The sequence below is a fragment of the Loxodonta africana genome, chromosome 18 (assembly GCF_030014295.1).
Source record: "Loxodonta africana isolate mLoxAfr1 chromosome 18, mLoxAfr1.hap2, whole genome shotgun sequence".
Lineage (NCBI taxonomy): Eukaryota > Metazoa > Chordata > Mammalia > Proboscidea > Elephantidae > Loxodonta > Loxodonta africana.
The window spans coordinates 59,880,677-59,905,434 of record NC_087359.1 but is presented as its reverse complement, the minus strand read 5'-3'; the positions used below and the strand labels follow the sequence as shown (position 1 = coordinate 59,905,434).

At 43.5% G+C, this 24,758-nt stretch overlaps 1 protein-coding gene across 2 annotated transcripts; it reads left to right on the top strand.

The window, feature by feature from the left end:
* Positions 1 to 32: 32 nt before the first annotated feature.
* Positions 33 to 24,605, top strand: SPAG5 (sperm associated antigen 5). 2 transcript variants are annotated; one of them, XM_010596444.3, is made up of 24 exons: positions 33 to 202; positions 454 to 579; positions 10,461 to 11,554; positions 11,639 to 11,813; positions 15,095 to 15,169; positions 15,419 to 15,511; positions 15,607 to 15,741; positions 16,692 to 16,811; positions 16,929 to 17,021; positions 17,124 to 17,237; positions 17,613 to 17,706; positions 17,833 to 17,995; positions 18,076 to 18,178; positions 18,354 to 18,487; positions 18,696 to 18,834; positions 21,905 to 22,016; positions 22,187 to 22,273; positions 22,538 to 22,658; positions 22,776 to 22,887; positions 23,275 to 23,355; positions 23,511 to 23,666; positions 23,792 to 23,866; positions 23,990 to 24,070; positions 24,303 to 24,605. In XM_010596444.3, the coding sequence occupies exons 1-24, from the start codon at positions 152 to 154 to the stop codon at positions 24,372 to 24,374; spliced, it is 3,606 nt and encodes a 1,201-aa protein (XP_010594746.1). In that variant the 5' UTR covers positions 33 to 151; the 3' UTR covers positions 24,375 to 24,605. The 2 variants fall into 2 exon arrangements, with proteins under 2 accessions (XP_010594746.1, XP_003416971.1); XM_003416923.4 differs by having other exon boundaries at positions 17,848 to 17,995; positions 24,303 to 24,601.
* The last annotated feature ends 153 nt before the right edge of the window (positions 24,606 to 24,758 follow it).

The window sequence follows — 24,758 nt, the reverse complement described above, 5'->3', positions numbered from 1 at the left end:
GGGCTGGAGCCTGGAGCGGACGTGCCCGCCTGACGCACTTCGGCACCGCAGCCAATCGAGAAGCGCGGAGCAAGTTCAAATAAAGACGGCGGGTGAACATGGCGTCTTTTCCTGGGTCTGGGTGGTGATCAGTCTCTGTTCTGCTCCGAAGATGTGGCGGGTGAAAAAACTGGACCTCAGTGCGTCGGCTTCGCCGCAGCCGGTGAGCAGAAGAGTCTCGGAGAGAGAGAACTGGGCTAGGGCTACTAGGGCGGGAACGCTGGCAGAGCCTTGTGTCCTGGATAGCTGGGTCAAGGCTGGAAGTGGAGGGGGGCGTGTGCAAGTCGTTCGTCCTGCCGCTTCAGCGGGACTGGTGACGGAGCCTACTCTTTCTCATCGCCTGAGGCTTCTAAGGGAGGGAGGGCAGCTAGGCTGGCAGAACCCGTGCTTTCTCACACTTGCTTTCTTTCTCAGGGAAAACCAGCTATGAGAACTCCCCTTCGAGAGCTTAATCTGGAGCCTGGTGCCCTCACCAGCTCTGGTAAAGGGCCCCCTGTGCACTCCTCACTCACCCCATCACTGCGCAAGCTGACGCTGCAGGTGAGAGTCACCGGGACAATTTCGCATTTGGGCTGTTTGCCCAGGCCGAGAGCTCAAAGGAACACAGGTCCCGGGTTGGAACGTAATTAATAACGATAATGAAGTTTTCTACCTCAGTGACATCCATTTACAGCTATTCAGGCCAACAGAGAGGTGCCCTAGGGTGGTTAAAGGAAATTCACTGAGAACCTAAACCTCTATTTAGCTGTTAGTTTTTATCACCTCTTCCAAACTACTGAGAAATACTTTCAGCCTGGTTAGTGGTCTCCCTCTTACATAAGCTGGAGAGTTGACCTGCTGCAGCAGTGCAACGATATCCATTTACTCCTCGAGGTAGTCAAAAGTTCTGCGGTCAAGTTACACACCACGGGAAGTTAGAGTACTTGAACTACCTGATTTTAGCCCCTTGCAGAATTGCCCTCAGTGAGATGTGCTTTTGTCAAAGGTCTTGAGAGAAGTAGCCGTGTACAAACTACTTTTTACTTACTTTAAAAACTTTTCATGGAATGAAATTGACCCCTTTATAAGATCCCTAAGGAACCCTGGTGGTGCAGTGGTTAAGAGCACCGCTGCTAACTGAAAGGTTGGAGTTCAAAACCACCAGCCACTCTAAGGCAGAAAGATGTGGCAGTCAGCCTCTGTAAAGATTACACAGCCTTGGAAACCTTATGGGCAATTCTGCTTTGTCCAATAGGGAAGCTATGAGTCAGAATCAACTTGATGTCAACAGGTTATAAGGCTCCTTGCAGAAATTTCATTTAGAACTCATTGCCTGGGAAGATGGTCTTTACAGAGAAATCGTGTAAGTACCCTTTTCCCTTTCTGATAATGAGAACTATGTAGTTTATCATATTTCCCCTCTTGCTGTAGTTTCTAGAAAGCTCAGGATCAAATCTGGTGATCAGGTATTGTTATTGCTTGGTGCCGTTGAGTTGGTTCTGACTTGTAGAGAGAGACCCTAGAAGACAGAGTAGAACTGCCCCATAGGGTTTACAAGGAGCGGCTGGTAGATTTGAACTGCTGACCTTTTGCTTAGCAGCTGAGCTCTTAGCCCCTACACAATCAGGCATAGCTACTGTTAATCCCTGAAATTGGAAGATTTGCCTCCTTTTTCTTCTTTGACCATGACTTCATATTTCAGTATTTCATTAACTTAATCTGTCTATCCTTTTCATGCAGTCTGAATTATTTTTGGAAGGAAATGGGGTATAAATACAGTAGATTAGAGGAAGGAAGAAGAATATATAAAAGCAGATGACAACCTGCATGTTTTCGTTTCTTAATGTTGCTATAACAAATATAGTACTGCTATAAAGTGGGTGGCTTTAATGAACAGAAATTTATTTTCTCAGTTTGGAAAGCTAAAAGTCTGAATTCGGGTTGCTGGCTCTAGGGGAAGGCTCGCGCTTTGTCTGCTCTGGGGGAAAATCCTTATCTCTTTCAGCTTCTCTTCCTTGGTTCCTTGGTAATCTCTACATGGTATCAATCTTTCTCCTTTTGTGCTTCCTTCTGTGCCTAATGTGCTCTTTTTATATCTCAAAAGTGATTGGTTTAAGACATGTCCTACGCTGGACATGGCCTCATTAACATGACAAAGAAAATCCTATTCCCAAATGGGATTACATCCACAGATAAAGGGATTAGGATTTATAACACATTTTCAGGGGACACAGTTCAATCCATAACATTCCACCCTTTGCCCTCCCACAAATTCATGTCCTTTCCACTTGCAAAACACATTCCCCCATCACATCATCCCAAAAATCTTATTCTATTCCAGCATCAACTCCAAAACCATATCTTCTGGATCATCTAAATCAAGTATGGGTGAGACTTTGGGTGTGTTCTATCTGGGGTAAAACTCCTCAGTGGACTTATGAAACCTAGAATACAAGTTATCTACTCCTAAAGTACAATAGTGGAACAAACACAGGGTAGACATTTCCATTTACAAATGGGAGAAATTGAAGGGAAAGAAGGGCTCATGGGCACCAAGCAACTCCAAAACCCAGCAGAACAGATTACATTAGCTGTCAAGGCTTGAAAATAATCCTGTGTTCTCCGGGATCATTTGGGCAAGGGCCCTGCCCTCCACACTTTGGGTATTGGCCACACTTTCTATATCCTGGGTGGAGGCCCCTTATCCTGGAGCTAGCTCCACCTTCCTGGACCACCGGAACAGCAACTCTGGTCCCTCGGCTTTGGGCAGCCCCATTCTCCTAGTCCATCTGAGTGGTGACTCCACCTTCCTGAACTGACATGTGGAGACTGGACTCTTTGAAACCTAGGAGGCTGTAGCTCCACCCTTTGAAACCAAGGCAGTCCTGCTTTCTATAATTCTTCCAACAGCTCTGCCTGTATCTGAACCACTCCAGGGATGGTCCTTTTCTTTTTTTGGAGGACAACAAATATTTGCAACCAAGTAGCTCCACTGGGCTATTTCCTGCCTGTATAATTTCAAGAGCCAGACACCTTTCCTTCGTTTTGTCCTGTCTCTGTCCCCTTCAGTTTAAGCTGATGGGTGTTCTGTTGTGGTAGTCAGAGGCTTAATTTCTTTAACAAAAGATTGTGTAGCCATGTCCTTGGTGAAATTTCTAGGACATGTGTCCTTAGTTTGTACAACAGAATTTTCCGAATCTTTAAATTCTCTTTTCATTTTACACGATAACCAGTTCATTTTTAAATCCATTTCTTTCCTCTCGCATTTTACTGTAAGTGGCAAGGAGAAACCACTCTTATGATCTTGCTTAGAAGTCTCTTCAGCCAAAATCCAGTTCATCACAAGTTCTACCTTCCTCCAGACATTTGAACATAATTCAGACAAGTTCTTTGCCACTACAAAAAAAGCATCACCCTTTCTCCATTGTCCAATCACACATGCATCATTTCCTTTTAAAGCCTCACCAGAAGCACTTTTAATGTCCACATCTCTAGCAACATTCTGTCGATAGCTCCGTATGTATTCTCCAAGACAATAGAGACTTTCTCTGTATCTCTCTCACTTTCTCCTGAGCCCTCGCCAGAATGGCCTTTGATGTCCATGATTCTACCAACAGTTCCTTTGAGGCAATCTAGGCTTTTACTATTAGGCACCTTAAAACTCCTCGACTACCCAACTCCAAAACCAATTCCACATTTTAGGTATCTGTTAGAGCAGCACCCTTCTCTTTGTACCAAATTCTGTCTAGTTTCTTAGTGCTACTATAACAGAAATACAGTGCTGCTATTATATATATATGTGTGTGTGTGTATGTGTGTGTGTGTACACATTTGTTGTTAGGTGCTGTTAAGTCACTTTCGACTCACAGCAACCCCATGTACAACAGAACGAAGCACTGTATAGTCCTGTGCCATCCTCACAATCGTTCCTGTGCTTGAGCCCGTTATTGCAGTCACTGTGTCAATCCTTCTTGTTGAGTGTCTTCCTCTCTTTCACTGACCCTCTGTCAAGCATAATGTCCTTCTTCAGGGACTGATCCCTCCCGATAACATGTCTAAAGTACCTGAGATGAAGTCTCGGCATCCTTGCTTCTAAGGAGTATTTTGGCTATACTTCTTCCAAGACAGATATGTTCCTCCTTCTGGCAGTCCATGGTAGATTCAATATTCTTTGCCAACACCATAATTCAAAGGCATCAATTCTTTGGTCTTCCTTATTCGTTACCCAGCTTTCACATGCATATGATGCAGTTGAAAATACTGTGGCTTGGATCAGGTGCACCTTAGTCCTCAAAGTGACATCTTTGCTTTTTAACACTTTAAAGAGGTCTTTTGCAGCAGATTTGCCCAATGCAATGCATCGTTTAATTTCTTGACTGCTGCTTCCATGGGCGTTGTTATGGATACAAGTAAAATGAAATCCTTAACAACTTCAGTCTTTTCTCCATTTATCATGATGTTGCTTATTGGTCTAGTTGTGAGGATTTTTGTTTTCTTTATGTTGAGGTGTAATCCATATCAAAGGCTGTAGTCTTTGGTCTTCATCAGTAAGTGCTTCAAGTCTTCTTTGCTTTCAGCGAGCAACGTTGTGTCATCTGCATATCACAGGTTGTTAATGAGCCTTCCTCCAATCCTGATGCCCTGTTCTTCTTCATATAGTCCAGCTTCTTGGATTATTTGCTCAGCATATAGATTGAGTAAGTATGGTGAAAGGATACAACCCTGACACATGCCTTTCCTTATTTTAAACCATGTAAAATATCCCCTTGCTTTGTTTGAACAACTGCCTCTTGGTCAATGTACAGGTTGCTCATGAACACAGTCAAGTGTTCTGTGTGTGTGTGTGCTGTGATATATATATTTATATGCACCTACATCTATGTTATAATACTTTTTTATTAAGGTACTTTTTTTACCCAAGTGCAATCCTTTTTTTCTTTCTTCTTTTTTTTTTTGCTTAAGTCCGTCTTTCCTCTCCCTTTTGCCCTCTGGAACCAATCCCTCCCACACATTCCCTGTTCTTCCCAAGTAGCCAACCCATTTTGACAACTTGGTATTTATCCTTCCATATTTTTCTTTGTGTTCTTTTAATAATATGCAAACCCTGAGAGTATGGCCGCTGGATACCCTTTTAATTGAGTACTGAAGTCACTCCCGAGGTTCACCCTTCAGCCAAAGATTAGACAGACCCATAAAATAAAACATAACTAAACGGTACACCAGCTCAGGATCAAGGACGAGAAGGCAGGAGGGGACAGGAAAGTCGGTAACAGGGAACCCAAGGTTGAGAAGGGGAGAGTGTTGACATGTCATGGGTTGGCAACTGATGTCACAATATGTGTATTAATTGTTTAATGAGAAATAATTTGGTCTGTAAACCTTCATCTAAAGAACAATAAAAAAATATGTAAACATGCATAGTTATTTTAATAATAGGATCACATTATATACATTTCTCTGCATTTAGCTAGTTTATAATTTTCTTTTGATTTTTGTCTTTAATACAAAAATGATCTAGAAGTAGTTCTTAATTTCCAAGTGTTTAAAGATTTTTTTTCGTCGCCTTTTAATTAATTTTCTTGTATTGTGATCAGATTGTAACCTGTTTCTTTGTGGCCAAATACAGGATGAATTTTTCTAAGTGTTCCGTGAACATATGAACAAAAGAGTATTTAATGTCCCAAGGGTGTTGGATTCTATTTATATGTATCAATAGATAGTTAATTATTCTGTTCTTACCTGTTTTTTTAGTCTGCCAACTCTGTTGCATTTTTTTTTTTTTGATAATTTTTATTGTGCTTTAAGTGAAAGTTTACAAATCAAGTCAGTCTCTCACACAAAAACCCATATATACCTTGCTACACACTCCCAATTACTCTCCCCCTAATGAAACAGCCCACTCTCTCCTTTTGTGTCCGTTTCTCCAGCTTCTAATCCCCTCCACCCTCTCATCTCCCCTCCAGGCAGGAGATGCCAACATAGTCTCAAGTGTCCACCTGATCCAAGAAGCTCACTCCCCACCAGCATCCCTCTCCAACTCATTGTCCAGTCCAAGCCATGTCTGAAGAGTTGGCTTCAGGAATGGTTCCTGTCCTGGGCCAACAGAAGGTCTGGGGGCCATGACCACAGGGGTCCTTCCAGTCTTAGTCAGACCATTAAGTCTGGTCTTATGAGAATTTGGAGTCTGCATCCCACTGCTCTCCTGCTCCCTCAGGGATTCTCTGTTGTGTTCCCTGTCAGGGCAATCATTGGTTGTAGCCGGGCACCATCTAGTTCTTCTGGTCTCAGGATGATGTAGTTGCTGGTTCATGTGGCCCTTTCTGTCTCTTGGGCTCATAATCGCCTTGTGTCCTTGGTGTTCTTCATTCTGCTTTGATCCAGGTGTGTTGAGACCAATTGATGCATCTTAGATGGCTGCTTTCTAGCGTTTAAGACCCCAGACGCCACTCTTCAAAGTGGGATGCGGAGTGTTTTCTTAATAGATTTTATTATGCCGGTTGGCTTAGATGTCCCCTGAAACCATGGTCCCCAGACCCCTGCCCCTGCTATGCTGGCCTTCGAAGCATTCAGTTTATTCAGAAAACTTCTTTGCTTTTGGTTTAGTCCAATTGTGCTGACCTCCCCTGTATTGTGTGCTGTCTTTCCCTTCAGCTAAAGTAGTTCTTATCTACTATCTAATTAGTGAATGCCCCTCTCTCACCCTCCCTCCCTTCCCCCTCTCGTAACCACGAAAGAATGTTTTCCTCTCAGTTTAAACTATTTCTCAAATTCTTGTAATAGTGGTCTTGTACAATATTTATCCTTTTGCGACTGACTAATTTCACTCAGCATAATGCCTTCCAGGTTCGTCCATGTTATGAAATGTTTCACAGATTCCTTACTGTTCTTTATCGATGCGTAGTATTCCATTGTGTGAATATACCATCATTTATTTATCCATTCATCCGTTGATGGGCACCTTGGTTGCTTCCATTTTTTGCTATTGTAAACAATGCTGCAATAAACATGGGAGTGCATATATCTGTTTGTGTAAAGGCTCTTATTTCTCTAGGATATATTCCAAGGAGTGGCATTGCTGGATCATATGGTAGTTCTATTTCTAACTTTTTAAGGACGCGCCAAATCGATTTCCAAAGTGGTTGTAACATTTGACATTCCCACCAGCAGTGTATAAGTGTTCCAATCTCTCCACAACCTCTCCAACATTTATTATTTTGTGTTTTTTGGATTAATGCCAGCCTTGTTGGAGTGAGATGAAATCTCATTGTAGTTTTGATCTGCATTTCTCGAATGGCTAACGATCGTGAACATTTCCTCATGTATCTGTTAGCCGCCTGAATGTCTTCTTTAGCGAAGTGTCTATTCATATCTTTTGCCCATTTTTTAATTGGGTTATTTGTCTTTTTGCAGTTCAGTTTTTGCAGTATCATGTAGATTTTAGAGATCAGGCGGTGATCAGAAATGTCATAGCTAAAAACTTTTTCCCAGTCTGTAGGTAGTCTTTTTACTCTTTTGGTGAAGTCTTTGGATGAGCATAGACGTTTGATTTTTAGGAGCTCCCAGTTATCTAGTTTTTCTTCTGCATTCTTTATAATGTTTTCTCTACTGTTTATGCCGTGTATTAGGGCTCCTAACGTTGTCTCTATTTTTTCTTCCATGATCTTTATTGTTTTAGATTTTATATTTAGGTCTTTGATCCATTTTGAGTTAAGTGTTTGTGCATGGCTTGAGGTATGGGTCTTATTTCATTTGTTTGCAGATGGATGTCCAGTTATGCCAGCACCATTTGTTAAAAAGACTGTCTTTCCCCCATTTAACTGTTTTGGGGCCTTTGTCAAATATCAACTGCTCATATGTGGATGGATTTATGTCTGGATTCTCAATTCTGTTCCGTTGGTCCATGTATCTGTTGTTGTACCAGTACAAGGCTGTTTTGACTACTGTGGTGGTATAATAGGTTCCAAAATCAGGTAAAGTAAGGCCTCCCACTTTGTTTTTCTTTTTCAGTAATGCCTTATTTATCTGGGGCCTCTTTCCTTTGCATATGAAGTTGTTGATTTGTTTCTCCATCTCATTAAAGAATGCCATTGTGATTTGGATCGGAATTGCATTAAATGTATAGATCGCTTTTGGTAGAATAGACATTTTCACAATGTTAAGTCTTCCTACCCACGCAGCTCTGTTGAATTTTGAGAGAGGTGTTTTAAGGTAATTTTTTGAAAAGGAATAAATAGAAACTTTTTAAACATGGCAAAATTTTTTTGAAGTTCAGCTTTTGCATTTCTAGTAGTCTTTATTATGTACATTTAGCTTCTGGGCTGTTTAGTGCATACTGATTTCTGTTTTTTTGTATAATATGACTTTAATTTGTCTTTTATCATAATAGTGCTATAACCTTAAGCTCTACGTTGTCTGATATTAATATTGCTGCCTCTGCTTTCTTTGTGTTTGCCCGGTATCTCTTTGTCAATCCCTTTATTCTTTCCTTTAGCACGTAAAATTTTTTAAATTAAAATAAAATATGTAAAACCTAAAAGCTTAACAAATTAGTATAAAGCACACACACCCAAAGTACCCAACACCTAGGTCAATAAATAGGATAGTGTCAGAAGTCCTTCTCATGACAGACCCATCTCCCCCAAAGATAACTACTTTTCTAACTATTATAGTAATCACTTCCTTCCTTCATAGTTTTACTACCTATATTTTTATCTTAAAACAGAATTTTGGTCTGCTTTTAAATGCCATGCAAATGGTATTGTACAGTATGTATTATGTCTGGCTTCTTTAGCTCAACCTTAAGTTTTTAAGTTTCATCTGTAGCTGTAAATGAGAAATTTCAAATTTAATGTAAGTTTTTGTGTGTGTGTGTGTGTAATTGGTCTTTCTGTCTAAAGCTTCAAAAATAGTTGTTTTCTTTATAGCTGAGAAATTTTTATCATTATGTGTCTAGACATGTATCATGTCTTGTCATTCCTGCTTAGAATGAGCCATTTTAATATGCAGACATGTTTTATTCACATGTTAGGTTTCCCGGATTTATCATCTAATTCTCTTAGCTTTTTACCTCAGATGTACATTTCTTTGTATTTTTGCCTTTGCTTTAAGATATTTCTTCCACTTGAGCTTTCAGGCTAGTGATTCCAGTCTCAACTCTGACCATCCTCTTTCAATTTACTTTACTGAAATTTTCAGATTAAAATTAATCTTTATTATTTCCAGAGAGCCTTTTGGGGGGTATATGTTGTATTTGACTCTTCTTAAGTACTCACATTTTTTCCTTCTTTTGGTTCAAATGGCCATCTGTGTCTTCCAGCAGTTCTGTTTTGTTAGGGTCTATCTTTTTTAACTATCTTAGGATTTGTTCTTTCTCTGGCTGCTGTATCCACTTAAAAAACAAAACAAAACCCAAACTAAACCCTTTGCCGTTGAGTTGATTCCGACTTATAGCGACCCTATAGGTCAGCCTTAACAATTCTGGCTCATAGTGACCCCGTAGGGCAGAGTAGAACTGCCCCATAGGGTTTCCAAGGATCAGCTGGTGGATTTGAACTGTCGACCTTTTGGTTAGCAGCTTGAGCTCTTAACCACTTTGCCACCAGGGCTCACTTAAATACATTAATATTTTCCTTTTCTCGCTCATTGGGTCTCAGGTCCAGCCAGTGGAGTACCTTAAGTGGCAGCAATCCTGCAAGTGGTAGAAGGTACAGTGGTCTCTGTCCTTGTGAACCAGCAGTAAGTAGGTTTTTAGTCCATTGTCAGGACACCAGGAGGAAGTCTCTATTCTTCAGTCTCCTCTGCTATAAAGACTACAGCTCTTCAAGTCCCAAGGGTTTAATAGATTTAACCCACGCGTTCAGAATGCCCTCAGCTCTTGGGGGCAAGGGAGACTAGGTCCCTGGCATAGGCTGATGTTACCCTTTCTCCCTGGGGTCCATGGATCTCTGTAGGCCAAGTGCTGTCTGGGATCTACCATATTCCAATCATTGTCCCAGAGTTCTGTGACTCTGGTCGCCAAATTCTTATTTGTTCCATAAGAAAATTTTGTACCAGCTCTAGATTCTGGCAGAGCTTGAGCCTTCACTCACATCCTACAGATCCCTCCCCGCTGTTCCCCTAAAGTGGGTTGGAGTTAGGAATGGAGGAGAGCTGGAACACATTCAAGCTACCATCTCCCTATGATATGGACAGATTATCTCAGTCTTGTTTATGCTGTAGGCTGGTTCCCTTAGAAGTGCCCAAAATGGTTTACCAGCTTTTCTTCCCTTCCTGTTGGGTCTCTGTGGTAAGCAGCAAGGACTAGCTAAATTCTTACCTAAACAGAAAAAATGAGAATGCATACCTTTTTTGAGGTTGGACGGTGTCATTATCCTGCATCCATAATTGTATGTTGGGAACTCAAGTTGACTGCCTTAGTCAACGACTTGTGTTTCCTTTTGCAGAAAAGCAGCAACAACTCATCTCCATTGGATTTTATCAGTACCAAGAGAACAGACTCCCCTTCAGAACTATTCAGCTCTCCCTCAAAGTGGCTGGAAGCTTGTCAGCATGAATCAGATGAGCAGCTCCAAGCTCAGTTGCCCAAAACCAACTCTACTCCCAAAACATCTGAGGAAGCAGTAGACCTGCTGAACAACTATCTGGTTAAAACCATGGTCCTTGTACCCTCTCCAGTGGGGCAGCAGCAAGACATTACACTTGAAGAAGCCCCTTTAGATGCCATGGAGGAGACAAACAGCATCTGTCTAGGTGAGCCTTCGAGGCCAGGAGATCTGGTGAAAGAGGGGGTGGCACCCTGCACAGAAGATAGCTTTTCAGAAGTTGTTGCTACTGTGCCTGAAAAACCTTCATTTCAGTATTCTCCGTGCAGTCTTTTGAAGTCTCCACCAAATCCCTGTCCTGTGCAGCAACTGTACGGTCCCAAGGAAAGCCTGAGAGACAGTGGCACTGAGGCTGTGCCTGAGAACTTAGTTCCTTCTGAAAGTAATACCCCCTTGCCCTCCTTCACGCTCTGGCTTTCTCCTTCAACTGATTTGGAAGCAGATTTCCCTGTCAATCATGTGGACCCAGGGGAAGAAACTGGAGAGCACAGAGCTATAGAGGAAGGAGAAATGAGCTTTCCAACTCTCCCTGAGGAGGTTGAATTGGAAGATCAAGTGCTTGTCTCAGCTATGGAAGATATTCTGTCCCCATGCCTGATACCAAATCCAGTAGAAATGGAATCCCAGGCAGCTCCAGGCCCAGCAGTAGAAGATGCTGGTATGATTCTCGTGTCTGACACAGGGCCCTGGATGTCCCCACTGGCTTGGTTGGAAAAAGGTGTAAATACCTCAGTCATGCTGGAAAATCTCCGCCAGAGCTTATCACTCCCTTCTGTGCTTAGAGATGCTGCGATTGGCACTTCCCCCTTCTCTGCTTGCTCGGTGGGAACTTGGTTTACTCCCCCAGCGGTACAGGAAAAGAGTACAAACACATCCCAGAAAGGCCTGGTGGGCTCTAAGGACAGTACTTCTGAGACAGAGCACCTCCTGTGGGGGTAAGTGTCCTGAAATCTTTGTGCCTCCTGGGGTCTGTTGCTTTAAACCCGTCACACCCTCACGTTCTTCTCTTCCTGCTGCAGCCGTCCTCCAGATCTGACTGCTTTGTCTCGACATGACCTGGAAGAGAACCTGCTGAGCTCTCTTGTCATTTTGGAGATTCTCTCTCGCCAGCTGCAGGAATGGAAGAGTCAGCTGGCTGTCCCTCACCCAGGAGCTCAGGACAGCAGCACACAGACTAACGACTCCCCTAGTGGGGTAAGAAGGTTCCTCCCAAAGCTTAGAGAATCCCAGTGGTACCTCTCTCTTAGAGTGTAAGCTGCCAGAGGGTAAAGGGGACTCTTACTCTAGGCTCCTTCTTAGAAGAGATTGTATGTAGAAGCTAAGGAGCTGGAAAATCCCTTACGGCTGTAGGTGCTCACTACGCCACTGTAGGTGCTTACTACACCACTGTAGGTGCTCACTACACCACTGGGGGGCGTCAAGACTTTCCAAGGGGAATACAGGCAAGGAAACTTTTTTTTTTAATAATTTATTTTGTTGTTGAGAATATACACAGCAGAACATATACCAATTCAACAATTTCTCTATGTACAATTTAGTGACATTGATTACATTCTTCAAGTAGTACAACCATTCCAGGAAAGTTTTAAAGGAATCAGTTTCTAGATCTTCATCTTCCAAATTTACTCTTTGCTAAATTTCTTCTCTTCTACTTCTCCATTCTCAATTGCCCTTTCCCACTTTACTAAAGGACAGCATACTTACCACCTGTCCTGAACCTTACAATTGCCTTGGGATACCAGTCAAAGGACAATAGGAAACATGCAATTCATGCACATGTTGACAAAGCAAATACTTATATAACATCTTTTTTGCATGTTTTCAACATAGTTGAAAGAAGACTTTATGTCAGTGGATTGTTAAAAATTTTTGATGATAGTTCACAATGTGATTTTTGGCATATACCTCCAAAGGAGTTTCTAGAATTGAATCACATGCCTGCCTTCCCTTCTTCCATTCCTGCTTATTCCCATGATTATATGTGAACAAGATTTCTCAATACTTATATCTGTAAGAATGAAAAATAGGCATAGAATTGTTGCTTGACCTGAAGTGCAATAAACCTTGTCTTATTCTAGGAATTATAGTAGTCCCTGGACATATGAACTATCGAAGGGAGAGAAGCTCCATCCATTTTGTTAACAGATGATTCCCCCAAATATATCATTGGGCATGCTTATGATTTTACTAAAAATTTTAATATTATTACAAGGGTTAATATACAATTGATGAAAATATTTTTCCATCCAAATAAATTTTAATTTAAATTTATATATACATTTGTTGTTGCAGAGATGTATGATAGGGTGGTTAATCAAAGAATTGAAAGTATAAGAATATATTACATTAGGATAAAAATCTATGAGGAATAAAAATACAGGTTGAAAGAGAAAAAGGATTGGTATAAAATTTTTGACTATTAAAGAAGAACTTGTTCTTTTTTTTTTTTTTGAAGGTATCAAATCATTTTGGTGTATGTGGTATTTATGCCATTGGATATAAATAAGAGTGATTTAAAATTTTTATTTCAAACTGTTGATATTTATAATACACTGGGAATTACATTATCTGCAGTGATTTAAACTTGAAGGTGCTTAGTCTCTCAAAATTATGGTAAGGATGTAAGAGGAAAAAAGTTTAAAGGCCATTATTTTAGAGGACTCTAGCTGTGACAACGCAGGCCTAGAAAAGAAGGGAATGGTATCAGCAGAAGGAATCGAGAGCCTCAGTGTTGAGGCTATTTAGGTAATAGGCGGCTGCTGCTAAGGATGAGATGCGCCCAAGTTGCCAAGGATCTCTTTTGGGTTAACAGTATTCTCAAAGTAATGACTTTACCTCTTGCCAGAAATCTTGGAATCCAGAGACTCCTCATTTCTCTAGCTGCTCAGTTTCTCTCCCGTGTTTCCTTATTTTTGTATCCTTCCCCCTTGTCCTTGACCTTGTTCCCTATCCCTGAAACTGCCTTGTACCCTCTTTGGCTGAAGCTTTTCAGATCCCTTTGGAGGCCACTGGAACAGAACCAAAGGGGGTAAATGACGTCACCTTCAGCCATTCCCCATCACTGCGCCATGTCCTTGCATTTGGCTGCTTTGTCACACTAATCTCATCACCCGCCTGAATGCCCAGCTCTGAACACTATGTGGGCCCTGTCCAGTGCTCATGGGGTACTGTGTGCCTTACTGCACAATGAGGCAGGGAGTGATGACTGCTTTACTGGGGAAGGGAGTGATAGGGGCTCTCAGAGAAATGAACACCAAGAGATCTGAGGGAGCTATGATTCTGCCTCCTTAAATCCAGGCTGCTGCAGCATCGTGACTCAGCACTGCTGCTTCAGCACTCGCCGTTTCCCAGACGATGGCTGCCTTTAAGCACTGATGAAGGCTCTCCGCTTTTTCTCAGAACTTTAAAGTCTTTCCAGGGCTCCGCTGACTTTGAGATCATACTTGTCCACTCTGTGTGGCACACTGTTTTTATCTGGCCCAAGATCATGAACACATAAAGAATAAGAAAATACGAATAACTAATACTTGAGAAGGTTAACTTTACTGCAAAAAGATGGTAACATGTTATGCTTTTGCTTTTTTAAATAATGAGAAAAGAAATAAAAAACGATGAGCCATCTGTAAGATAGAATATTTTATAGTCATGAAAAAGTATATTTATGAAGAGTTTTTAATATCACGGAAAAATAAGTTTAACATAAATTCATGGTTTTTGAAGAAAGGAAATCAGAGTTCAAATAACTTCCAAGAGGATTTGAGGTGAGTTAAAATGCCAGCGGAAGTTAAAAATGGGTGGTACGCCACTTAGCTAGCTCTCCTAAAGCAGGCTATTCCAATGAGGTAAGCAAATATAAATTTAGGTCTAAACAATAATATCAATATAATACAATTAAGTAATAAAAGCAGGACCCCAAATTTATATATTATCTCAATTGTGGTTTTCCTTAAGCATTACTGTATCTTATGAGATCTAAGACACCAAAATTAGAATTTATTGAATACGCTAATTTATTTCTAAATTAGCGGTCTACAACTTTGTGTTTTTTTTTCCTGATACCTCGGAGAAACAGTATACTCATCAGTTACGGGAAATCTCTGTAGTAAATCTCTAGTGGGCAGGTATATCTGAGTCTCTGGGGTGCATGCTATGCTTTGGGTTAAGAATCACTGCTTTAGGTGATGAAATTATTAATGATTTCCATTGCTTTTTTATGCACTTCTGTATTTTCCAAATTTTGCAATGAACATGTATTATCTTTATGATTAGAAAAATCAAAATAATCATGATTATTTAAAAGAAGAAGTTTTTTACCTACTCCAGATTTTTTCCTGAGTTGGCTCATCTAGCCTGAGCCTTGCTCCTGTATTTAATAGGAAAGTCCCCTGTAGTTCAGGAGGTGGGAGGAAGGGAGGATGAAGTGCTGGTGGTGCATGTTGCCTCCTCAAAGAGAACAAATCTGCTTCTCTGGCTAGATAACTAAGAAACCTCAGCAACTTCAGAACTGCCAAGAGATTGGACGGGCTCTGCAGCAGGCCAGGAATGTCATGGTAAGTGTTGACTGGCCTTACACCACCACTGAGTCTCCTGTGAAGATCAAGAATGGAGGATCCTGGGTGGTGAGCAGATGGTGGAACTCAACCATGATAGTGAAAGGAGGCTTCCAAACCTTGTTAATGGATATCTCCTCCCTACTGGGAGCTTGAAAGTAGAGTCACTGACTTTCTTCCCCTGTATTCCCGCTTGCTTCCTGCTTAGTGGTTTTATTTGATCTAGTCTAGTCATCTTTCCCTCTACAGCAATCATGGGTGTTGGTCTCTAAAGATGTGACCTCCTTGCTCCACCTGTCCATGTTGCACTTAGAAGAAGATAAAACTACTGTAAGTCAGGAGGTAAGCAGTGTGAAGATGAGGGTAGAGGCTCCTGGTGGGACTGAAAGCCAAAAAAAAAAAAAAAACAGACACAGCATTGGATTGTTATCTTGTAGTCTCAGCGTGTAGAAGCCTTGGTCTCCTGCTGTTGTGATGTGTTGAAGAAATCGAAGGCAAAGGTCCAGAGCCTCAAAGCAGAGAGGGAGGAGGCAAGGCAAAAAGAGGAAATGGCCCTCAGAGGCAAGGATGCGGTAAGGTGCCAGGCTTTTTTTTTTTTTTTTATTTTGTTGCCATTTTTCTTTTTTTTTATAGTGGTAAAATATATATAACATAAAATTTATCATTTTAACCACTTTTAAGTGGATTTTAACAGGATTTTACTGGTACAATCCAGTAGTGTTAAGTACATTCACAATGTTGTGTAATCATTACCACCATCTACTTCCAGAATATTTTCATCATGCCAAACAGAAACTCTGTACCTGTTAAGCACTAACTCCCCATTATCCTCGCCCCCAGATTGGTAACCACTAATCTACTTTCCGTCTCTCTGAATTTGCCTACTCTAGATTCCTAATGGAGTCCTGGTAGTGCAGTGCTTCAGAGCTTGTCTGCTAACCAAAAGTTGGCAGTTTGAATCTACCAGCTGCTCCTTGGAAACCCTATGGGGCAGTTCTACTCTGTCCTATAGGGTTGCTGTGAGTCGGAATTGACTTGACGGCAATGGGTTTGGCTTGGTTTTTTTTTTTTTTAGATACCTAATATAAGTGGACTCATATAGTATTTGTCCTTTTGTGCCTGATTCTTTCACTTAGCACATTGTTTTCAAGGTTCCTCCATGTGGTAGCATGTATCAGAATTTCAGGCCTTTTTACAGCTGAGTGGTATTCTGTTGTCTGTATGTACTACAGGTACTAGGCTTTTGTTCCTGGATGTGAGCAGTGCTCTTTCCAGTGTGTTATGAGTCAGAATTGACTCAACGGCAGTGGGCTTTCAGTGTTTTTGGTACTCAAGGTCTCCACTTTGTGGCAGGTTCCTTTGGGAACACAAATTCACTTAAGACACAGGTGGGTAGCTTCAGAACTGCCTGCCCTGGGGACGGAAATAAAGAACTGAACTATCAGGGTGGTGGGTAGTTACGGCTTTTTGTGCTGTTTCTCTCCCTTGCCAACTCTGTCCTTGTAACCTCTTCCCTAAACAGACAGAGACTGTGTTAGAGGCTTTCTGTGCACATGCCAGCCAGCGAATCAGCCAGCTGGAACAGGACCTGGCATCCATGCGGGAGTTCAGAGTTCTGCTGAATGAGGCCCAGGCCCAGCTGGTAATTCGAGGGCATTCTCTTTCCTGGAGTCCACACTGACACACCAGGAGGATGGTCCCATACTCCCACAATGTTGTATCTGGTGGCAGTTCTTCCATAGCAATCCTTCTCCTGTAGGTACGGCTTCATGCAGAGCAAGAAGAGCTGGCTCAGCAGACAGTGAGTCTTACCTCTACTTTGCAACAGGACTGGATATCCATGCAGCTAGATGTGAGTATTTGGGGCCATCATACCACTCCCTTACTCACAGCCAGCTCTGTTAGGAGCCCTGGCACAAGTGTGCTCTACTGACCTGCTTGCTTCCCCCGGTAGTATGTAACATGGACAGCTTTGCTGAGTCAGTCTCGACAACTCATGGAGAAACTTGCAGCCAAGAGCAAGGAGGCCCTGCAGGAACGTGATGCTGCAATTGAGGAAAAGCAGAAGGTACAAACCAGGAGTGGGGTCTGCTTAGGCCGGGTTTCCTCCTTCTGGTTGCAGAAGGCCTTTCTAATGAGTACTATCATTTGCCTCTTGCCTTAAACCCTTTTTCTTTTCACTCTGTAGGTTTGGAGACCAGCCAGATCCTTTCCCTGTAAGATGGACATGGGCCTAGTTGTTTTCTTTGCCCTTCTGTGCCTTCTTTACTTCAACAACTTTTCTCCTGCCTACTTTTTTTCTGAGGCTCAGCCTTATTTGCTCTGATGTTGCTGCCCAGGGGCAAAGTGGTTTGCTGTATTGTCCAGAAAGAGAAGCTGCACTGAATCCTGGGACTCTTGATTCAGGAGGAACTGTGTGAGGAAAACTGTTTTTTCCTCCTAGGTTTCCAGGGAGCTGGAACAAGTCTCTACTCATTTAGAGGACTGTAAAGGCCAAATAGAACAACTGGAGTTGGAAAACATCTGTCTAGCAGCAGGTGAGTGTGTGTGTAAGCCCTGCTAAGGTTGGGGTGTGGCAGTAGAGCAAGGAAGTGCTCTGGAACACTTCCTTTGGAGGAGAACTGTGGGAAGTTTCTGGCCTGGCAACCTCACAGTGTCATTAGGAACTTTTGGCCTAGATCTCCAGGCTCAGGTGCAGATTCTGGCTAGCAAGGAGAGCCAGCTAAAAGAGCTACAGGGTCAGCATGCCCACTGTACCCAGGACCTGGCCACGAAGGATGACTTGCTCTGCCAGCTCACCCAGAGCAGCGAGGAGCAGGCTGCTCGGTGAGTTCCTATCAGGTTATGGTGGCAGGGGGCACTCAGGATGTAGAACCAAATGGGATCTGATAGAAAGTCTCTGGCAGATGGGAAAAAGAAGAGATGGCACTAAAACAAACACAGGCAGAGCTGCAGCAGCAACAGGCTGTCCTGAGCAAGGAGGTCCAGGACCTGAAGGAGACCCTGGAGGTAAGGTATATGGTTGGGGCAAGGGAGCTGGTTGACTTCAGGAGTGGTATTGAGTGAGATTTGAGACTGTGGACTAGAAAAAGCCTCTGTCCTTGGGGCTCTAAAATTCCCCACTTGGACCAGTTTTTGCCCCTTTCCTCTCTTGTTCCTTCCCTTCCCTCTCCTGTCTTCCCAGTTTGCAGACCAAGAGAATCAGGTTGCTCACCTGGAGCTGGGCCAGGTTGAGAGTCAGTTGAAAACCACACTGGAAGTGCTCCGGGAGCGCAGCCTACAGTGTGAGGACCTCAAGGACACTGTTGAGAACCTGAAGTAAGATCTACCTTTCTGTGCTTCCTTCTCAGCACATATCTTTCCCAGGAACATTCTAAATGCCAAAGTCTCCAAGAAGGGAATTGCGACGACAGAGCCCAAGAGCCTTTTGTTTATCTCTCTGAATGGTGCTCTGTGTGGGGATTTGGGAGAGGCATTCAGAGAAGGGAACTTGGTCCCTGGCTATCTTCCCTCTTTCTTGTTTCAGGGCTAAACTGGCTAGCATTGTAGCAGAGAGCCAGAGGCGAGACCTGGAGAAGACACGCCAGTATTCCCACGAGCTAGGGGTGCTGACTGAGCAACTACAGAGCCTGGCCCTCTTCCTACAGAAAAAGCTAAAGGAGAAGGTAGATTTCTGGGATTCCTTCTCTTCCCTTCCCGTTGTACCTTCATTGTATAGAATGGCCTTCCTAAAACACTATTCTTATTCCCTCTCTGTGACCTTCAGTGGCCTACAGACCTCTTCAGCCTGTCACTCAAGACTTTCTTCGTCTGTCTCCTCCTTCCTTATTATGAACCCTTTACTCCAACCAGACAGTCTATACGCAACACACATCTCATCTTCATTCACACCCAGACCCAAGCTGTTAGTACATCCGTTCTCCTCTATCTTTAAACTGGAAATACCTTTTTCTTTCCTATTAAAATCCTCTCTAGTTCACCTTCTTCTGTGAGAGCAGTTGAGCCCCTGCCAAGGCTTGGGGTGTGACAATAAAGGCAGGAAGTACTCTGGAGCACTTGCTTTGGAGCGGAAGCGTGGGGACTTTGATCTCTTCTTTTGCCATATTCCTTACAAACTTATTCTCCTTTTGTACTTGTAGTAATTTTCCTTGGAATTTTATTTTTGGAATTAATTTTCCTTAGAATCAACTAGACTATGTTTAAAGAAAATAGAAACTTAGCCTTGCAGCTTTGACTCCCCGACAGTATATAAAAAAACAGTGTATGCTAAACAATAAACGGTTGATATCTTACAGGATAGAGTTAATTTGCTTATTTAATAGTTAAAGGTACAACTAGGAAATCTGAAATATGGCATGCTTATGGTCTGCACTTTTTCCCTACTTAAGTGCTGAGCACAGGAAATGCCAAAGAATTGACAGTGTAGCAGGGAAGACAGACAGATGTAAACTTGTCATCTTGAATTGTAATCATGATAGAGGTCTGCATGGGTCACTGGGAACACAGAGAAAGGAGTATCAGTTCTACCTTTGAGAGTTAGGATGTCTTCTCAAAGCAGCTGACCCTTGGGCAGAGTTTTGAGGTTAAGTACAAGTTGGCAGAGTTGAGGTGGGCATATAGGGAGGCCCACCAGGGAGTGGTGTATGAAAGTCATAGAGGCACTATGTGTACCCTTTTTGTACTGTCCACTTTGTTGCAAGACCTGGGTTAAGTGCTGGGACTACAGGGTGAACAAGGCTAGGCTCCGCTCACATGGAATGTGGCAAGTTTGAAGAATGGGAAGTAAAAAAAAAAAACAACGCATTGCCGTCAAGTTGATTCTGTCTCATAGCGAGCCTACAGGACAGAGTAGAACTGCCCCACAGGGTTTCCAAGGCTCTCAATCTCTATGGAAGCAGACTGCCACATCTTTTCTGCCATAGAGCAACTGGTAGGTTTGAAGCACCAACCTTTCGGTTAACAGCCGAGTGCTTAACCAACAGGGCTCCTGAATGGGAAGTAGCCCTTTATAACCGGAGTGTAGGAGCTGTATGAGGCAAGACAGGAGGCCAGATTTTGAAGGGTCTTGTAATTCATGCTAGAGTGGCTATAGGAAGTCACTGAAGGATTTTAATTGGGTGAGCAATTTAATCAGAGGAACATTTAGGAAAGAACTCTGAGAATATGGAGATTGAGATTTAAAGGAATAATAACGGAAGAGGGAAGAACAGTTGTAAAAGTGATAAAGGCTAGAACTAATGGCAATTATAGAGGGAGTAGAGGAGGGGAAGAGTTAGATGGATTCAATATATATTTAGGAGGTAGAAGTAATAGAACCTGGTGACCAATTTGATTTGGAGTAAGGCAGAGGAGTTAATATTGCCCTACATTGCTGGAAAGATGGGGATACTCCTCTAGAATTGGGGTCAGCAAACTTTTCTCATAAAGGGCCATATAGTAAATATTTTCAGCTTTGCAGGCTATATGGTCTCTGTCTCAATTCATTAGCTCTGCCTTTATAGCTCAAGAGCAGCCATACCATGCCATAGATGATATGTAAATGAGTGGGCATGGCTGTGTTCCAAAAAAGCTTTATTTACAACACCCCCCCCCCCAAAAAAAAACACAGGTGGCAAATTAGATTTTATCTGCAGGCTGCAATTTGCTGGCCCCTGCTCTAGGATAGTAAATACAAGAAGAGGAACAGATTTTTGGTGGAGTGGGACAGGAAAGGTGGTGAGTTCAGCTTTGTACATACTGAGTTTGAGGTGACTATGGAACATTCACAGGAGCCCTGGTGGTCCAATGGTTAAGCACTCAGCTGCTAACTGAATGGTTGGTGGTTCAAACCCCCCAGCCGCTCTGCAGGAGAAAGCCGAGGCCGTTTCCTTCTGTAAAGAAATCTTGGAAACCCTCTGGGGAAGTTCTGCTCTGTCCTATAGGGTTCCTATGAGTTGGAATCAACTGGATGGCAACAAGTTTGTTTTTTTGTTTTTGATGGGACATTCTGCTAGAATTTTTACAGGCAGTTGAGCTTTGGGAAAACAATCTAGTTGAGAAAAAGATTGAGGACTCATTCATGTGTAAGTGAAAGTGAAATGGATGTTTTTGTGGAGCACCCTGGCTGAGGCCACCCAGGGAGTGGAGGAGAGTGAAAAGAGGGCCAAGGACGGAACCCAGGGGAGCCCAGCAGTCAAGGCAGGACCTGTGGATAGACAGAAGAAGTAGCCAGAAAGGTATAAGGCAGGCATACCTATGAGGGAGAGAGAATCATGCCTTGGAAATTAAGAAAAGGAAGTTTCTAAAAGAACATGGTCATCAATCTTAAAGAGGTCAAGTAAAATAAGAACTGAAATATGTCCACTGCATTTGAAAGTAAGGATGCCATTGGTGACCCATATGACAGGAATTTTGGTGGAATGGCAGGGCAGAAGGCTGATTGTAGTGAGCTGAGGGGTAAGTAGGTGGTGAGAATTATAGGCATTACGTGTACGCTTTTTTTTTTTTTTCCTTTAAATTAAAGGGAAGGAGAAAAGACAGCTAAAAGGGGATTTAAAGTAGGAAGATGTTTTTTTTAATTGTTGTTTTAGTGAAACAGACTTAAGAATATAAACATGTTCAGAGAAAGGAGCTAATGGAGAAGTTGAAGATAAGGACGGGAGGTAATAGAACAGCATTCTGGAGGAGATGGCTGGTGTGTTCAAGGAAATCACTATCCCTGAAGAACAGCTGCTAATTTTTTTTCCTTGGCCTTAGGCTGAACCAGAACCCCTGCCGATGAACATAGCTTGTGCTCCTGCCCAGGAACACCCTCCGCCCAGTAACACCACCTTCTTGGGAAGCGTCTTGACACCAATGGCAGATGAAGGTTAAAGGCCCTGGGATTTGGGGGTGGGAAATTGTGACCCAGCTCCTGATATCTTCGGCTGTTGAAGATGCTCACCAACAAACCTGCCTGTCTCTCCCTGGTTTCTATTGTGGCAGGCCCTTGACTGGGTCACTAGGAAGGCCTTCTACCATCATTGATTTTTGTTTTAGAGCCAGAGGCAGCTCCTGTGCCCTTGCTTGGAAGTGACAAGAGTGCTTTCACCCGAGTAGTATCCATGGTTTCCCTTCAGCCTACAGGTTAGGATGGGCTCCAGGGATCCTACCTCATTTCTAGAAAATCTGGTGGTGATGAGTAAAGGCTAAAGCAGTAAAATGTGCTTTGCTCTAAAAACCTCAATTCTACTTGGGCTCATTTTATTTCTGCCTTTTGGGACCTGTAATGTTCCGGACACTCAAATGCTATGGGTGGGGGACACAGATAAGAGTTGTGGAATGATGGCTATATAGTCCTTTCTTCCAGAGCTGAAGGGCTCTACCTCTGTCTAAAACTTTCTCTTTTAGAGACCCCACATGTGGAGAAGAGCCTGGCAGAAATGCGTACTATGACTCTTGAGCTTGAGAGCCTGTGTTCCCTGCTGCAAGAGTCTAAAGAAGAAGCCGTTAGGACTCTGCATCAAAAAATGTGAGTGGGATGCAGTCTTGGTGAGAGAGGGCAGGTCAAACAAGACAAGTCCATATGTCAGAGGCCCAGCCAGTCCCTGAGAGGACAGCGGTAATGCTGAATTCTTCCTCCCCTTAGTTGTGATCTGCAGGACAGGCTGCAGGCCCAGGAAGATCAGCATCAGGAAGCCCAGAAGGCAAAGGAAGCAGACATAGAAAAGCTGAACCAGGCCTTGTGTTTGCGCTACAAGGTGAAGGAGAGGGCTTGGAAATGGGGCAATAAAGAACTGGGGCAGCTCTACTGGCCCACTGGGAGCCATTTTCTCTCCAGGAATCTGGGTAGTGGGGATTTTCCAACCACTGTCCTAGTTTTACCCTTCCTGGGATCAGATATTTCACCTGTTTGGGAATCAGCTATGGGCTGACCCATCTCCCTAGGCAGACTGGGGAGAGAAGGCGGGAACTGTAGAACTCTCTCAACACAAATGTGCCTTGCCTGACTTAGCCCTAGGGGAAGAATTGGGGTGTTATCACTTGGTACCATCTGGGCTGAGCATGGGCCAGGTACTGTCTCCTGGTAAGGGCTGCAAAGAAGCCAGCTCTCTCTCAGTGCCTTTTCACTTTCCTTTCCCTCACAGAATGAAAAGGAGCTCCAGGAAGTGATACAGCAGCAAAACGAGAAGATCCTAGAACAGATAGACAAGAGTGGCGAGCTCATAGTACGTTTATCATGATGCCTGGCCCTGTGCCTTCTGTTTCAGTGGTAGCCAGGCTCCCGAATATGGGAATTAGATCACCTGGTCCACCACATGGGATTACAAAGATGGTGAGGACCTTTGAGAATTACTGGCTCTCTCTCCATTCTCATCCCCAGAGCCTTCGAGAGGAGGTGGCCCAGCTTACCCGCTCACTTCGGCGTGCAGAGACAGAGACTAAGGTGCTCCAGGAGACCCTGGCGGGCCAGCTGGACCCTGACTGTCAGCACATGGCCACGGACTGGATCCAAGAGAAAGTGTGGCTTACCCAGGAGGTGACTGGTACCTGGAGGAAGCTGGGAATGCCTCAAGGGGCAAAGTGCTGTGTAGAGTTAACATAGGAGCTGCACAGCTGGTAGGGACCCTAGGCTGTGCCCTACTGATCTGGACATGTTTATAGGTGGACAAGCTGAGGGTGATGTTCCTGGAGATGAAAGATGAGAAAGCCAAACTCAGGGTCAAGTTCCAGAGCCATGTAAGAATTCTCGCCAGGGCTATTTCCCACTGGCACTAGCAAGTGCCTGTCATACTTTCCCTGCCCCACCAAGCTATGCTGTTCATTTAAGTGTAGAACTTATGGAACCTATTTGCTTTCTAGAGAAACATCCTGGAGGAGAACCTTCGACGCTCTGACAAGGAGTTAAAGAAATTAGATGACATTGTACAGCATATTTATGAGGTAAAGAGGGAGGGATTTGATATAACCAAGGTACTTGTTACAAGGCCTGACACTTGGAGTTATTGATGAGTGGTAGCTCCTGTTCTAGCGTGTGCTGACAGCTTGGCCTGACTCGCTGTTGCAGGCTTCTCTGTGGCCTCCACTCTCTCCCCTGGTAACTCAGTGGGTGCTTTCCGGTGGTGGAGGCCTTGGGCCTGTGGCCTTGAGCTGCCTCTTCTGTTTCTCTTCCCAGACTCTGCGGTCCATCCCAGAGGTGGTGAGGGGTTGCAAGGAGCTCCAGGAATTGCTGGAATTTCTAAGCTGAGTAACAGAAAGCTGGAACCTGCTTCACCCCCTTTTACCTGCAGCACCCCCTTTCCCCAACACCAGGACCAGTGGGCATAGAGCCACCTGTGTTTAGAAACTATTTAAATAAAGTGTAAATGTATTTCTTTAAGCTCACTAAATGATTTCTTGGGCAGTGGGGGGAATGAGGTCAGGAGAGGGGCAGCTGCCCCTCCTGCCAGGGCACCCTCCATGCATCCTCTCTACCACCGGCTGCACCCAGAGCCATGGCTGCCTGCCCCTCAATAGTCTGGGCACTGGACTGCTTGTTCCTGGCTCAGGGTCAGGAGGAAAGAGAAAAGGCTTCATTCTCCTACCTCCCCTACCCTCCTGGGCTAGGACCTGGTGAATCAGGGGTGAGGAC